Source organism: Theropithecus gelada, chromosome 20, assembly GCF_003255815.1.
Source record: "Theropithecus gelada isolate Dixy chromosome 20, Tgel_1.0, whole genome shotgun sequence".
NCBI classification, from domain to species: Eukaryota; Metazoa; Chordata; class Mammalia; order Primates; family Cercopithecidae; genus Theropithecus; species Theropithecus gelada.
In genome coordinates this window covers 61,185,578-61,199,263 of record NC_037688.1, presented here as the reverse complement: position 1 = coordinate 61,199,263, position 13,686 = coordinate 61,185,578, and the positions used below count along the sequence as shown (strand labels likewise).

Genomic DNA, 13,686 nt, shown 5'->3' with positions numbered 1-13,686 from the left:
TAGAAACATTAAAAAATGTTTTACAAGTTGCATTTTTTTTTTTTTTTTTTTTTTTTTGAGACGGAGTCTCGTTCTGTCGCCCAGGCTGGAGCGCAGTGGCCGGATCTCAGCTCACTGCAAGCTCCGCCTCCCGGGTTCACGCCATTCTCCTGCCTCAGCCTCCTGAGCAGCTGGGACTACAGGCGACTGCCACCACGCCCGGCTAGTTTTTTGTATTTTTTAGTAGAGACGGGGTTTCACTGTGTTGGCCAGAATGGTCTCGATCTCCTGACCTTGTGATCCACCCGTCTCGGCCTCCCAAAGTGCTGGGATTACGGGCTTGAGCCACCGTGCCCGGCCTACAAGTTGCATTTAAAACTCATAATCCGAAGTGGTCTGACCAGAATAACTACTATATAAAATATCTTAAGTGGACAAGAAGTACAAAAATGTAAATCAATGGCACCTTAGGGCAGTGCGTTCCACAGAGTAAGAGCATGTATGTCACACTGCCCTAAGTTCAAGTTGAAGCTCTGCCCCTGCAAACGTGTAAAGAACCAAACTAGGTCAAATCAGAATGACAGATTCAGTGCTAGTTTACATCGTTGGTTGGGAAGACATTTTTTAAAAACCTCAGAATTGGAGTTTTATAACAAATAGAAATATCTAGCTAAAACTCTATCTTAAACTACCAAATATTTCCCCTCATGAATTACCATGGGACCACAAATATAACATGTCTAAAATAGAATTTATCATCTTTGAAAAGTTCTAAATTGCTTCAGTTTCCCAAATGTTACCAGTTTCAAAGAGGCTAAAGTATATATATATATATACTGTTTGTCCTGAATCAGTTTCTGCCCTTTCCCCTCTTTCATCATCACTCAACCCATCCTCAATGCACCTAGCCTCGTGAGTGAACATTCTTTTAAAAATAAAAGAAAAAAGACAATCATACCACAAGCTTGTCTAAAATTATTTGGTTTCTGCCTTTGCAGAATGCCATTCTGCAACATGGCACCCAAGGACTTCCAGAGGCAGCCCTGCTCAAACCATCACTCAGTGGGCCTCCTCCCATTCTACCTTGTCAACCACTACTCTTCTGCTACAACCACCCTAGACCTTGACATTTTCTGAAGAAGCCATGTTGTTTCAGGTTCCAAACCTTTGCACTTACGGGCTTTGCTACCCTGCAAAGGACTTTCCCACCCTTCCCCTATCTACCTAGAAAATTCCTACCAAATCCTTCAAGACACGGAGCAGGTATTGTTTCTTCAGTCACCCTGCAGGCCCCATTCCTCCCTCAGGTGACCTCACCCCTAGGTTTGCACAGCACTTTTGTACGTAACTCTGTCCCAGTACTCGTCCTATCCTATTGCAATTATTTTTATACCCATTTGTCTTCCCTTCTAAACCCTGAATTCCTTGAGGACATGGGCCACTTCACTCATTGCCATATCTCCAGTGCCTTCTAATGCAGGACCACCACAGTATATGTGCTCAATAAATCTGTGGACTTAATAAATCTATACCCTGTCTGCAAAATACCAACCTGATTTGTTTCTTAATGGGCATAAATTGATATTTCAGGCTAGGCGCGGTGGCTCACGCCTGTTAATCCCAGAACTTTGGGAGGCTGAAGTGGGTGGACCACCTGAGGTCACCTGAGGTCAGGAGTTCGAGACCAGCCTGGCCAACATGGTGAAACCCCATCTCTACTAAAATACAAAAATGAGCTGGCCACAGTGATGTGCACCTGTAATCCCAGTTACTCGGGAGGCTGAGGCAGGAGAATTGCTTGAACCCGGGAGGCAGAAGTTGCAGTGAGCTGAGATCACGCTGATCATGCTACTGCACTGCAGCCTGGGCAACAGAGCAAGACTCCGTCTCGAAATAAAAAATAAAATAAAATAAATTGATATTTCTGCAGCTCTACACTGTATTCAGCGCTAAGAGCAGGTCGTCAAACTGTAAAGCAAACCAGGTGTCATGACTCTGCCTTCCTGGTTTTGCTGCTACTTCTCTGACTGCCCCTTAAGAGGTCCTCTTTCTCCTCCTGTCCTCTCAGTTTTAGTTTCCCTCAAAGGCTTTGTCATGGGCCTCAGACCTTCTAAATATGCTCCTGGCTTCAATTATCACCTCTATGCAGCTGAATCCAAGTCTATACAGCTAGTCCTAAATTGCACCTGATTTCCAACTGTCTATTAAGACTTCATCTCTTAAGTGGGAAGGTCATATCCTATGACTCCCAACCCCACATATTCAAATTAAATGCACAATCTTTCTGCTCCTCATGCTCCACAAACCACTTCCCTTTCTAAGTGCTCAATTTTTATCAGCTATTAAATTTATATCAAATATCCCTATTATTTCTTTATCACCTTGGCCTGAAATCTCAGTATTCCCTTTACCACTCCGCGTCTTGTAGTTTCCTTAATAATGTCCAATGTCCTCCAAAATGTCTCTTGGATTCACCTTTCCTCCCCCTTTTCCTCACTTCATTCCTGTGATTGTTTTCTCCCTGTATTTATTTTCTCCTCCATTTGATTCATTTTCGCTCACCATCAGACCCATTTTTCTAAAATAGTTTTCATCAAATCAATCTCTCTGCACAACTCAAGAAGCCTCAGTTGAATCACTACTGATTGCAGCCTCAAGGCTAAACTGTTGTGACAGACTCTCAAAGTCATCCATAATGTGCCCCCTCTCCTCTTCCCAGTCATCTAAATTTATCTCCCCTTCATTCCAAATCAGTGGTTCTCAATTTTGCTGCCCAGGGACATTTGGCAGTATCTGGAGACATTTTTAATTGCCATGCCTTGGAGTAGCGGGGAGGGAGTACAATCACATCTAGTGGGTGAAGGCCAGGGATTCTGCTAAACATCCTACAGTGCCAGGACAGCCCCCAACAACAAAGAATTATCCAGCCCAAAATAGCAACAGTGCCAAGGCCGAGAATCTGCTCCAAATCAAGGCTCTCTGTCCCCAGACCATGCTATATCTATATCTCTGCTCAGAATATTTCCTTAGCAACCTAGAATGTCGTCTCTCTTCCCCTTAACTATCAATGTTTTATTTATCTTCAAATCCCATTCTAAGTCTATAGCCCATGGCTTTAAATACGTCATCTACTGGGGACGACTCCAAAATGTTTATCTTATCTTCTGAGTTCCTTACTGCCTACCAGACATCTCATGAGTGTACTATTTAACATATCTGAACCTGAATTCCTGACTCCCCCAAAACTGCTTCTCCTCAAATAGGTATACAGCCCCAGTTGCTCAGGAAAACAGGTGGGAGTTATTCTGGATGCTCTCCTCGATGTCCTCTGCTCCAGTGTCTGGCCACAAATCAATCCATTAGCAAGTTCTGTCAAAAGTCTACCTCCCGACACATCTTAAATCCATCCACTTCTCCACCTCCCTCCATCATCCCTTTTACCTAGTTCCTCACAAAAGCCTCCTGACTGGTCTCTGCCTCCATTCTACTCACTATTCAGTGCCCGGAATGGCCACTTCACATTTTCCCAAAATCATACCAGGACTCTGTTTAAAGCCTACAACAGCCCCCATGTGTCTTGGAATAAAATCTAAAACCCCTTACCTTGGTCTATAAGACACTATAGCTACACAAGGCAGACTCGGCCTCTGCCTACCTGGCCCCTGCCTCTCTTTCCACCTCCTCCACCCCACTTTCCTCCTGGCTCTCTAGCCGCAAATAAGATCCGTCAGACTTTTAAGTGTACCCTCAGCTCTTTCCAACTATAGCACATTCTGCATTTTATTCCTCCTGCCTGGTCACACCCACTACTCCCTCTCATACACCTATTTCTCTTTAGCACTTATACAATATTTTTTTTTTTTAATTTTTATCTTTTGGACACAGGGTCTCACTCTGTAGCCCAGGCCAGAGGGCAGTGGCGCAATCTCAGCTCACTACAGCCTTGACCTCCCAGGCTCAGGTGATCTTCCCACCTCAGCCTCCAAAGTAGCTGGAACCACAGGTGTGTGCCACCACACCCAGCTAATTTTTGTACTTTTTGGAGAGACAGGGTTTCGCCTGTTGCCCAGGCTGGTCTCGAACTCCTGGGCTCAAGCTATCTGCCTGCCTCAGCCTCCCAAAGTGCTGGGATTACAGGCGCATGCCACCATGTCTGGCCTACTGTAATTCTTAATTTCATATTTACCAGTGTTTATTGAATAATATCTGCCTCCTCTGTAGCAATAAAAGTTCCATGATGGAAGGGACCACATGGTCTTTTACAGTTTTTTTACCATTATCATATCACCTTGTTTTCCACTATATAACAAATGACCTGTACAATATGTGGCATGGAGTTAGAAACTCAAATTTGTAGATGCTTAATTGCTGACAACAAATAAAAGGATGAATAAATCAATCTTTCTACTTACACTTTCGTACACAATGATCTCACCTCTCTCTGAGCTCCCAGTGAACTTTCCTCACCAGTACAACTTAAAACAGCTTCTCTATTAGCAGCTAAGTTCTCTGAGGGCATGAACCTAGTCCTATAACCTTTGTACTTAATCCTCTATTCCCAGCCCAACACCTAAACTAACAATAACTGCGCAGCAAATGTGATTCAGGTCCACAAATATGGAGTTCATAATTATCACATGTATTTTTATTCCTCAATTAGTCGTCTTGGAAAATTTACTGTAATTCTTAACACTTTACTTTTACCAAACTTGGTAAGATGTGGCAAACATCAGCTTAAAGCTTACTGGAGAGAGATCCACACGTGTTGATATATGTGTTGAAACAGTCTGAAAGGAATGTGTTTTAAGAAAGACTTCCAAAAACACCTAAGCCTGAGGAGCAATCGCACAAACGTGAAGCCAGCTGCAGATGACCTTATTTTCACTCCAATTCAGCACCACAGTCTCAGAGGAAAAAATGTTACACGTTTCAGCACGTCCCCTCTGCCCGTGTATGTGTTATGTTGAGACCTGTCGTTTCATTGCTTGTACTGATAAGGTCGCCCCAGGCCCAGGACCATTTGTGCACCAGCAGCGCAGGGGTACACAGAGTTGACAGTCAGTGGAAGTCAGAACTCTGGTTCTGCTCCCTCAACATCTAGCCAGCAGGTGAACTCAGTTCCCTCATCCTGAAAGGCTACGGACTACTTATACCACATGAGTCTCCTTCCGAGTCTAAAATTTCATGATTCTATCAACTTTCTCCCTCAGAGATTTGGAGCTTTGCTAAAACTCAAGTGATGGCATTTGATGGACCAGAGAACTGACCAGGAAGGGATGTAGTTTCTATTTTATACTCTGTCACAAAACTAAATGTGACCTACACAATTTCATTTTTTCCCCCAAGGGACACCCTGAAGTCAGTGTGCTTTGTGGAAAACACTGAAATAACAGTATACTAAAAGAGCTTGACACAAACCAGAAAAAAACTGTGTACCATGGGTGTGCAGCATAGCACCAGAACCCCCAGCATGGGTGCATGGAAAAGCAGGCTGGGAAACTCAGCAAGTGTGAGCCTCCAATTGCCAGGTTGTTCCCCACTAGTCTCTTATGCATGTTTATTCCTTTAGTGACTTGAGAATTCTCACTAATAAATAAGCACTACAAGGCACCAAAGTTCAAGGAAAAAAAAATATGTGAGAGAGAATTCTATTCATCAATTACTATTTGTTTCACTGCAAATTTGGAAGGAGTCCCCACAATTCTTTTATCAATAGATCACTCTGTTCTAGCTGTTCTTCGCCAGCACAATTTAAAAACTGCTGCCATAAAATTTATCTTTCTTGCTTGAAAGATGACCATCCATCTTTTTACTTGTTGCAAAACGGCTCTGAGCACTAAAACTCAGAAAGCATTTGTGAGAATCTGGGGCACCCATGCTCCTATGAAAGCAATAAGCTGATTTCCCTTTAAAACAGCATATTATGTATTCAAAGTGATTTATTTACTTTCACTATTTTACTAAGAAAGTGATGCAAGGGTCCTGCCAGTGAAGTCTAAGTTTTACCCTAGTGCTGCTGCAAACACATATACACACTCAGAGACAGGGGAGACAGAGAAGGAGAAAGAGAGAGGGAGAGGTTGCGGGGAAGAGAGTGAGACAGAGCAAGAAACAGTGAGAGAGAGAGAGAGAACACAGAGACAGAGAAACAGAGAGAGAGAGATAACAAGGTAACCATTTTAAAGGTTAGGGAAGTAAGGGGAAACTTGTGCTGAGTCTCCAAACATTCCTCCAAAGTTTCTCAGCCTCAGCAATATTGACACTTGGGGGTGAAAATCCTTTATTAAGGGGGGCTGTCCTGCACATTGTGTGACATTTAGCAGCATCCCTGGAATCTACCCACCACATGCCAGTAGCATCCTGATCCCAGCTGTGACAACCAAGTAGGGTTCCAGACATTGACAAATGTCCCAGGGGGTGGGAGCAGGGTGGGGTGAGGACAGGCAAAAGTGCCCGTGTTGAAAACCAGTGGTCTAAGAGTAGGAAACAAACAAATAAAAAAGTGTAAAAAGAGAAAGGATAAAGGTAATGACTAGAGACGTTTTTTAAAGCGTATCAAGTTTCAGCTAGTCAATTCATTTCATCCTGGGAAACGAAAACCCAACTTTAACAACCATCTAGCCCATCCAAAACCAAAAACCATCTACTTGGCAAGCTCCTAAAACTCAAATCAATGTGGTTAGAAAGGAAGAAAGAATTCTAATTGAAAAACTTACAAGAAAAACATTAGTAACTTAAAGTTTTAAGATAATAAAAGCACAAAGACGTAGTAAGTGCTTTTCTAACCTCAAGGCAAACCATCTCAAGATGGCAAATTGGTTTTATCTCCTCTGCCAACTTCAACCAACTGATGGTGGCTGCCTAGAGCCCTTCTAGAACTGAGCAGGATTCTACGGCTGAATATGAATGATCTGAGAGTGAAGGATATCTGAATGAAATAACAATGTCCACCCCAAGCAGGCGAAGCAAGAGTGAGCCCTCAGGTCCATCTTCTGGTGTTTAACTTTGTTTTGTTTTGTTTTGGCGGGGGCGGGGGGGACAGAGCCTTGCTCTGTCACCCAGACTGGAGCGCAGTGGCGTGGTCTCTGCTCACTGCAACCTCCACCTCCTGCGTTCAAGAGATTCTCGTGCCTCAAACTCCCGAGTAGCTGGGATTACAGGTGTGCGCCACCATGCTCGGCTACTTTTTGTATGTTTTTAGTAGGGACGTGATTTCACCATGTTGTCCAGGCTGGTCTGGAACTCTTGGTCTCAAGTGATCCACCCACCCTGGCCTCCCAAAGGGATTACACCTCCCACCTGGGATTACAGACATGAGCCACTGTGTCCTGCCTTAGCATTCAACTTTCTTTATACTCAAAATAATATCCATCAAATTTAGCTAAAATAGAACATTTTTTTAAAAAGTAATCAATTTGCCAGAGTTACCTAACTTGGGGGAATAAAAAGGGGAAAAGAATCTAATTATACCACTTCCTTGCTTAAAAATCAGCTCTGGATTCTCAACTTGCAGAGGATGAAATCCAAACCAGCATAGATCACGAAGCCCTTCACAGTGCGTTTCCAACACACTTCTCCCAGGCTTCCTGCACCCCCACTGCTCTCAGTGGTGCAGCCAGCCACTAAATGTCTATTCCCCAAAACCACACGCCCTTTCATGCCACTCTGCTACTTCCTCGCCCTGCAAATTTCTATTCATCTTTCAGAACACTGCTCAGGAGCCACCTTTTCGGTAATGCTTTCCTTGTTCCTTGGTGCCTGCTACACACAGGATGGTCCTTGAGCCAAAAGCACCAGCATCACCAGGGAGTTTGTTAGAAATGCAGAATTTTGGGCACCACTCCAGCTCTACCGAATCTCCATTTGCTTTGTAGCAAGATCCCCAGGTGAATTATGTGCACACTGACGCGTGAGAAGCGCTGTCTCTGGGAACTTCCTAGATCCCACTAGACTCAGCACTTCATAGCTGCCTGGGAGGTAAACCCCTCCTTTACTCATCTCCTCTATGGAGACAAGAAAACCCAAATACCCACCCTCCAGCCGCCATGACAGCCAACTGACATGGTTATAGTCACTGAGATGTCAGCAGAAGCCTGCTGAGGGGGCTTCTGGAAGAATTTTTATTTCCCTAATGACTTCCTGCCCTCCTGGGTAGAATGCTAGGTGCTGTGGCTGCCATCATTGGACAACCATGAGGTGACAAACATAGGAACAAAAAGTCAATGATAGCTAAAAAGACAACAGGGTGGAAATACAGAAATGGTCTGGATTCTTGTTGGGCCCAACAAGCCACTGAACCACAGAACCATTCAACTCCGGAATCACTGTGTGTGCCAACTGCAACGTTTTTATTGCTTAAGGCACTATCATTAGGGCTTTTCCTTTCTTGGGCTGAAGGCATTCCTAACTGATTAAGTAAGCCTTCGATAAATGGGAGGTGAATGAATGAATGTAGAGTGAAACCTACTAAAGGTTCAGGAGATTACATCTTTTAAAAAGTCAGGCCTCTAAGAATCTTTCATGTCTGCCAAAACATGCCTATAAATCAGTCTCTGCACTTCTAGAATTATTGACCCATTTCTGTTCACAGCTTAATGGATAAAAAAGTGAACAAACTCATAAAAAGCAATGGAAATGTTCACATACAAAGATGCTGTAGAAATTGATTTTCACATTTTGGAAAAGAGGAGAAAACCGAACTTAAATACTAGGCTCTGACCTCGAAAAGTTTACAAATGCTGTGGCTACTTACAGGCAATTGTAAGCAAAGAGAGGCAGGATAGGGGGTGGGGGGTGGACCTACAGTAGCCAGTTCTCCTGATCATTCTCCCTTTCTAATTTTGAGATCTCAGCTGGGCACGGTGGCTCTCACCTGTAATCTCAGCACTTGGGGAGGCCGAGGAAAGTGGATCAAAAATTAACTGGGCATGAGGTGGGCGCCTGTAGTCCCAGCAACTCGGGAGGCTGAGACAGGAGAATTGCTTGATTGAACACAGGAGGCAGAGGCTGCAGTGGGCTGAGATTAGGCCACTGCCCTCCAGCCTGGGCGATAGAGCGAGACTCCATCTCAATAATAATAATAATAATAATAATAATTTTGAGATCTCTGACATAGATCTCATTTTTTTCCAGTCCCTATCTCATTCAAGTACTTCCATTCAAGTCAAGATCAAACAGCAACGATTTTTTCCCAAGAAAAACAGCACTGAGCAGCATAAAATATAAGGAAAAGGTATTAAACGGGGAGAGATGCACACTGGCCATGTAGTTCGTCAGCAAGAAAGCAGGATCTTAACCAAGTGCAGATCCTCGGCTAGTTCACCTTTTTATATTTTAACAAAATCATCTCCTTTTACTTAAATAAATGGATGTTATAAAGAAGTTTTATAGCACCAATGGGAAACCAGTACCTTTTGCCAAGAATTGAAGACAAATGGAAACCCAATAAAAGCATAACCTTATTAAATTCTAGCTACTGTTGCCTGCCAACGCTTCTAGACTTGAAGCTTGTTCTCTCTGTTTAAAAAAAAATGGGTGGGGGGTGAACAAGAGGTGTTAAAAACAGGCTAACATCAAGCTGAGACTTTGTCCTGGGCAAGATCAGGATAGGAAAAAAAAAGGAATTAACTTTTTCCCTGTGTGATTTCACACTGTTTTTTGTTTTGTTTTGTTTTCTTTTTAGAGACAGAGTTTCTTGTTGCCCAGGCTGGAGAGCAATGGCGCGATCCCGGCTCACCGCAACCTCCGCCTCCAGGGTTCAAGCGATTCTCCTGCGTCGGCCTCCTGAGTAGCCAGGATAACAGGCATGCACCACCACGCCCGTCTAATTTTGTATTTTTAGTAGAGATGGAGTTTCTCCATGTTGGTCAGGCTGGTCTCGAACCCCCGACCTCAGGTGATCCATCCGCCTTGGCTTCCCAAAGTGCTAGGATTACAGGCATGAGCCACTGCGCCCGGCCCGATTTCACGCTGTTTAATACCATATTCACGTCCCATCTAAAAGTATCCCTTACACAATCTCACATCATGTTCCCCCTCTGCTTAGAGTAACAGCCCAATTTCTTAGTGCATCCTAAATGGTCCCATACCATCCAGCCCCAGCCCACCACGCGGCTCTCAAATCTCACCCTCTCATTACACTTGCAGCCCCACCATCAGACAGCAAAGGAGGGCTTGGTCAAGGGCCATACATATCCCTCATGGATGTAGAGCTCACCCTTGTAATCTCAGCACTTTGGGAGGCCAAAGCTGGGAGGGTGGCTTGAGGACAAGAGTTCAAGACCAGCGTGGGCAACACAGCAAAACCCTGGTCTCTACAAAAGTGTTTTAAAAATAAAAAATAGCCAGGTATGGTGGTGTGTGTCTGTAGTCCCAGCTATTAAATACTCAGGAGGCTGAGGCAGGAGGATCGCTTGAGCCCAGGAGTTTGAGGCTATGTGAGCACTGCACTCCAGCCTGGGCAAAAGAGCAAGACCCTGTCTCTACAAATAAAATAAAAATAAAAAGTAGCCTGTCAGCACATCAATCACATCAGCAGGTTTTTCTTTCTTCAAACCACTATCTGATATTATCTCGTTAACTTCTTCAAATGTTTAATAACAAAAATAATAACAACAAATACACATGATATTGCAGTATTTTACTTATCAAGTCGAACCCTATAAAAGTGCCAATCTGTAAATAAAAAACGGTGAAATATGGGTAATTCCACTGTGTTCGACCTAATATATCAACTTGTTTGCAGCTCACAACCACCTTATGAAGTAGGTCCCAGATGAAGAAACGGTAAGCACAGACAGGCTGCTTAACTTGCCCGAGGTCACACTGCTAGTAAGTGGCAGAACCAGGATTTGAACCCATGCTCAACACTCCCATCCCACAAAAATGCAAGTTCCATGAAGGCAAACAGTTGTTCACTGCAACGTCACTCCCATTGCCTTATATCACAGAGTACAGGCACGTATGTAGCAAGCTCTCAATAAATACATGTTGAGTGAGTGAGTGCATGAAAGAATGAATGAATGAATGAATCTCCTTACAATCACTGGTAGATTGCCCAGACCACTCAGAGCAACCAATGCAGAAGCCTGCCGGGCCAAGAGGAACAGAGGGAAGGAAGACCTGAGCGGGCAGGTGCCCCAGGGACTCGGGGTGCAGTTGGGGCGTGGCGGCACGCAGGCTCACCTTAAAGTCGCGGCTATGCTGCGGGGTGTACTCCAGGGTCCAGAGGGCCCGCACCAGGTGCGCCAGCTGCTCGGTGACCTCGCCCTGGCCCTGCGCGCCGCGGCCCGCAGGCTGCTCCGGGTCAGGCGAGGGCTCGGGTCGCCCCGCCCGGTACTGGCCCAGCGCCAGGTACTCGGCGAAGAGCTCGGTGTTGCTGAGGCACTGCAGCGTGGCGTTCATGAAGCACGTGTTGCCGTGGTTGCGGAGTCCCGCCACGCCGGGCACTGGCTCGGCGGCGCAAGCCGGCGGCGCGGGAGAGGCGGGCGGCGGCGGGCACGGCGGCGGCGTGGGCGCGGCGGCCGGCCCGGGCGGGAAGCAGCTGCGGAGGCCGCCGCGGTCCGGGGCGGCGCCCTCAGAGCTAAGGTGCGAAAGCGTGGACAGCGTCTTGAGAACGCGGCTCATGAAGCTGCCCACCGAGCGTGCCGAGGAGGGCGAGGAGGGCGCGGCCGGCCCAGACGCCCCGGGGCCCCCGGCGCCGCCGCCAGCGCGGCCGCTCCGGAATAGCCGCTTGCTGAAGGAGCGCTTCTCCTTCCCGCCCGCCGCCGCCGGCGGCCCGGACCCGGGCGCCGTTACCTTGGACATGGCGGCGGCCGCAGACACTCATCACCGCGCCCGCCCGCCCGGCCCGCGGCCCCGCCACGGCCGCCGCCGCATCCCGCGGCGCCGCGCCTCACCGGGCCCGTGGGCTCGACGCCCCACACACCTCAGAGCGCCGCCGAGCCAGCGAGCGAGCGGCGGCCGGCGGGGCGAGCGGGCGCGCGCGCGGTCCGCCCAGCTGGGCCACTCACGTGACGCGCCTCCCAGCGCCGCCCGCCCCGCGCTGAAGCCGCCTCGGCCGCCATATTCACTGTGGGAAGGTAGTTGCCTCCCCAGCTGGACTGGATGCCCGCCGGCTGCGGGCGCGGTCCTGCTGCGTGAAGCCCGAGGGAGGCCATGTCTAGTGTGGGCGCGGTCCAGGCTTGGAGGAAAAGGCTGGGCTCGCGCTAAAAGGTGGATCCCATGGGTGGGTCTCCGTCTTTGCTGATCAGATGGCAGAGGCGGGAACGTGCAGGAATCAGGATGCTGTCAGTTACCAGACCGTGCAAGAGCTGGTGGACATGGCCCCGACAGGTACCGGGCAAGTCAGCCCCGCCTGGCTCCCAAGGGACGTTGCAGATACCTACCGTCTGTGTGCCACCGGAGCGCAGTCACAGAGCCTGGCACGTCCCAGCGGGCTTTTCTTCCCGGCTGCACCTTGGAGTCCCAGCGAAACGATGTTATCATAACTACTTTCCTTTTCATTCCAGCCTTTAAAACCCCGCCGGGCTCTCCCATCATTCATCCATCCATTCATTCATTCACTCACTCATTCATTCAACAATTACTGGGGATATTATAAAGAATTAAATCTATTAAATTAGAATTAAATGTCATATCCCCAGCGGATCAAACTAACACGGTTTCTACCTGCCCTCTTGCAGCTTACATTCCTAGTGGATGTTTACAATAGCTGTTGTGTTCCACACATTATGCCAAGCATGCAATATTTTCTTTAATCTTTAATTCACCGTCTTTGAGCGTGGTACAATTCTTACCTGATTCAAATCCAAGTTTTATTCACAACCCTATACTTGACCTCTAAACCAAAGGTCACGAATTCACAAATATCACAGGTCACAAACCTACAAATGAGTGAAGAACCTGGTGTTTGAATCATCATATTGACTTTCAAGTGACTTGGCTCTCAGTGTTGGGGGAAATACAGGGAATGATGGGGACTATAGCAAACTTCAAATTAACATCTTTCTAAAGAGGTGGCTGCCACTCAGCTACAGCCGGTTGTTCCCATGTGAGAACAGGAGCTCAGCGTTACCAGATCATCTGATGTTTTAAGAGAAGGCAGAAATCCTATTTTTAAACGTTGGTTCCATTAAAAAAAAAAATAGTGCAGGGAGCAAAAAATAGTACATCTTTGGGATGTCTTTAGTCCAAAATCAACTAGTATATGACCTCCTCTCTGTAGGCTCCCCTCTGCTAAAAGGGCTAGTCTGAGTCCTGAGGCAGAAGAGAGAAATCAGGGAAGGGAGAGCCCTTCCTCCTTTTTAAAACATGAAGGCCACCTTACACCACGTTTCAAAGTAAATGGTTTTTACCTCTGACCTCCCTCCCCATTGTAAGTAGGGCTCTACGATGACATCTCCAGGGTGCTCTGCACTGTCCCTAATCGCCTCCACTCTCCTCTTAGTCAAAATTCTTATCTGGACACCAGGAAGAAAGCCATCTGATTATTCATACTAAAATGTGAAGGCAATGGCTCTCAACTTTTTTGATCCAGACTCAAGTTTGATCCAGACTCAAGGGCCTTTGCCAGAGCTGTTCCCTCTCCTTTGAACCTTTCCTTAGCTAACTTAGAATCTTTCTACTTAGCTAACTTCCCTTCATCCTTAAAGTCTCACCTTAGATATCATCCCCTTCAGGAGATGTTCCTTCCACAGGCTCTCTTGG

At 46.6% G+C, this 13,686-nt stretch overlaps 1 protein-coding gene across 1 annotated transcript in view; it reads right to left on the bottom strand.

The window, feature by feature from the left end:
• Positions 1-11,784, bottom strand: part of USP31 (ubiquitin specific peptidase 31) — a 102,751-nt gene extending 90,967 nt beyond the window's left edge. Inside the window, exon 1 of the mRNA XM_025371316.1 lies at positions 11,164-11,784. Within this exon, the coding sequence (XP_025227101.1) occupies positions 11,164-11,784 (621 nt within the window). The remainder of the gene's footprint in view (positions 1-11,163) is intronic.
• Positions 11,785-13,686: the final 1,902 nt, after the last annotated feature.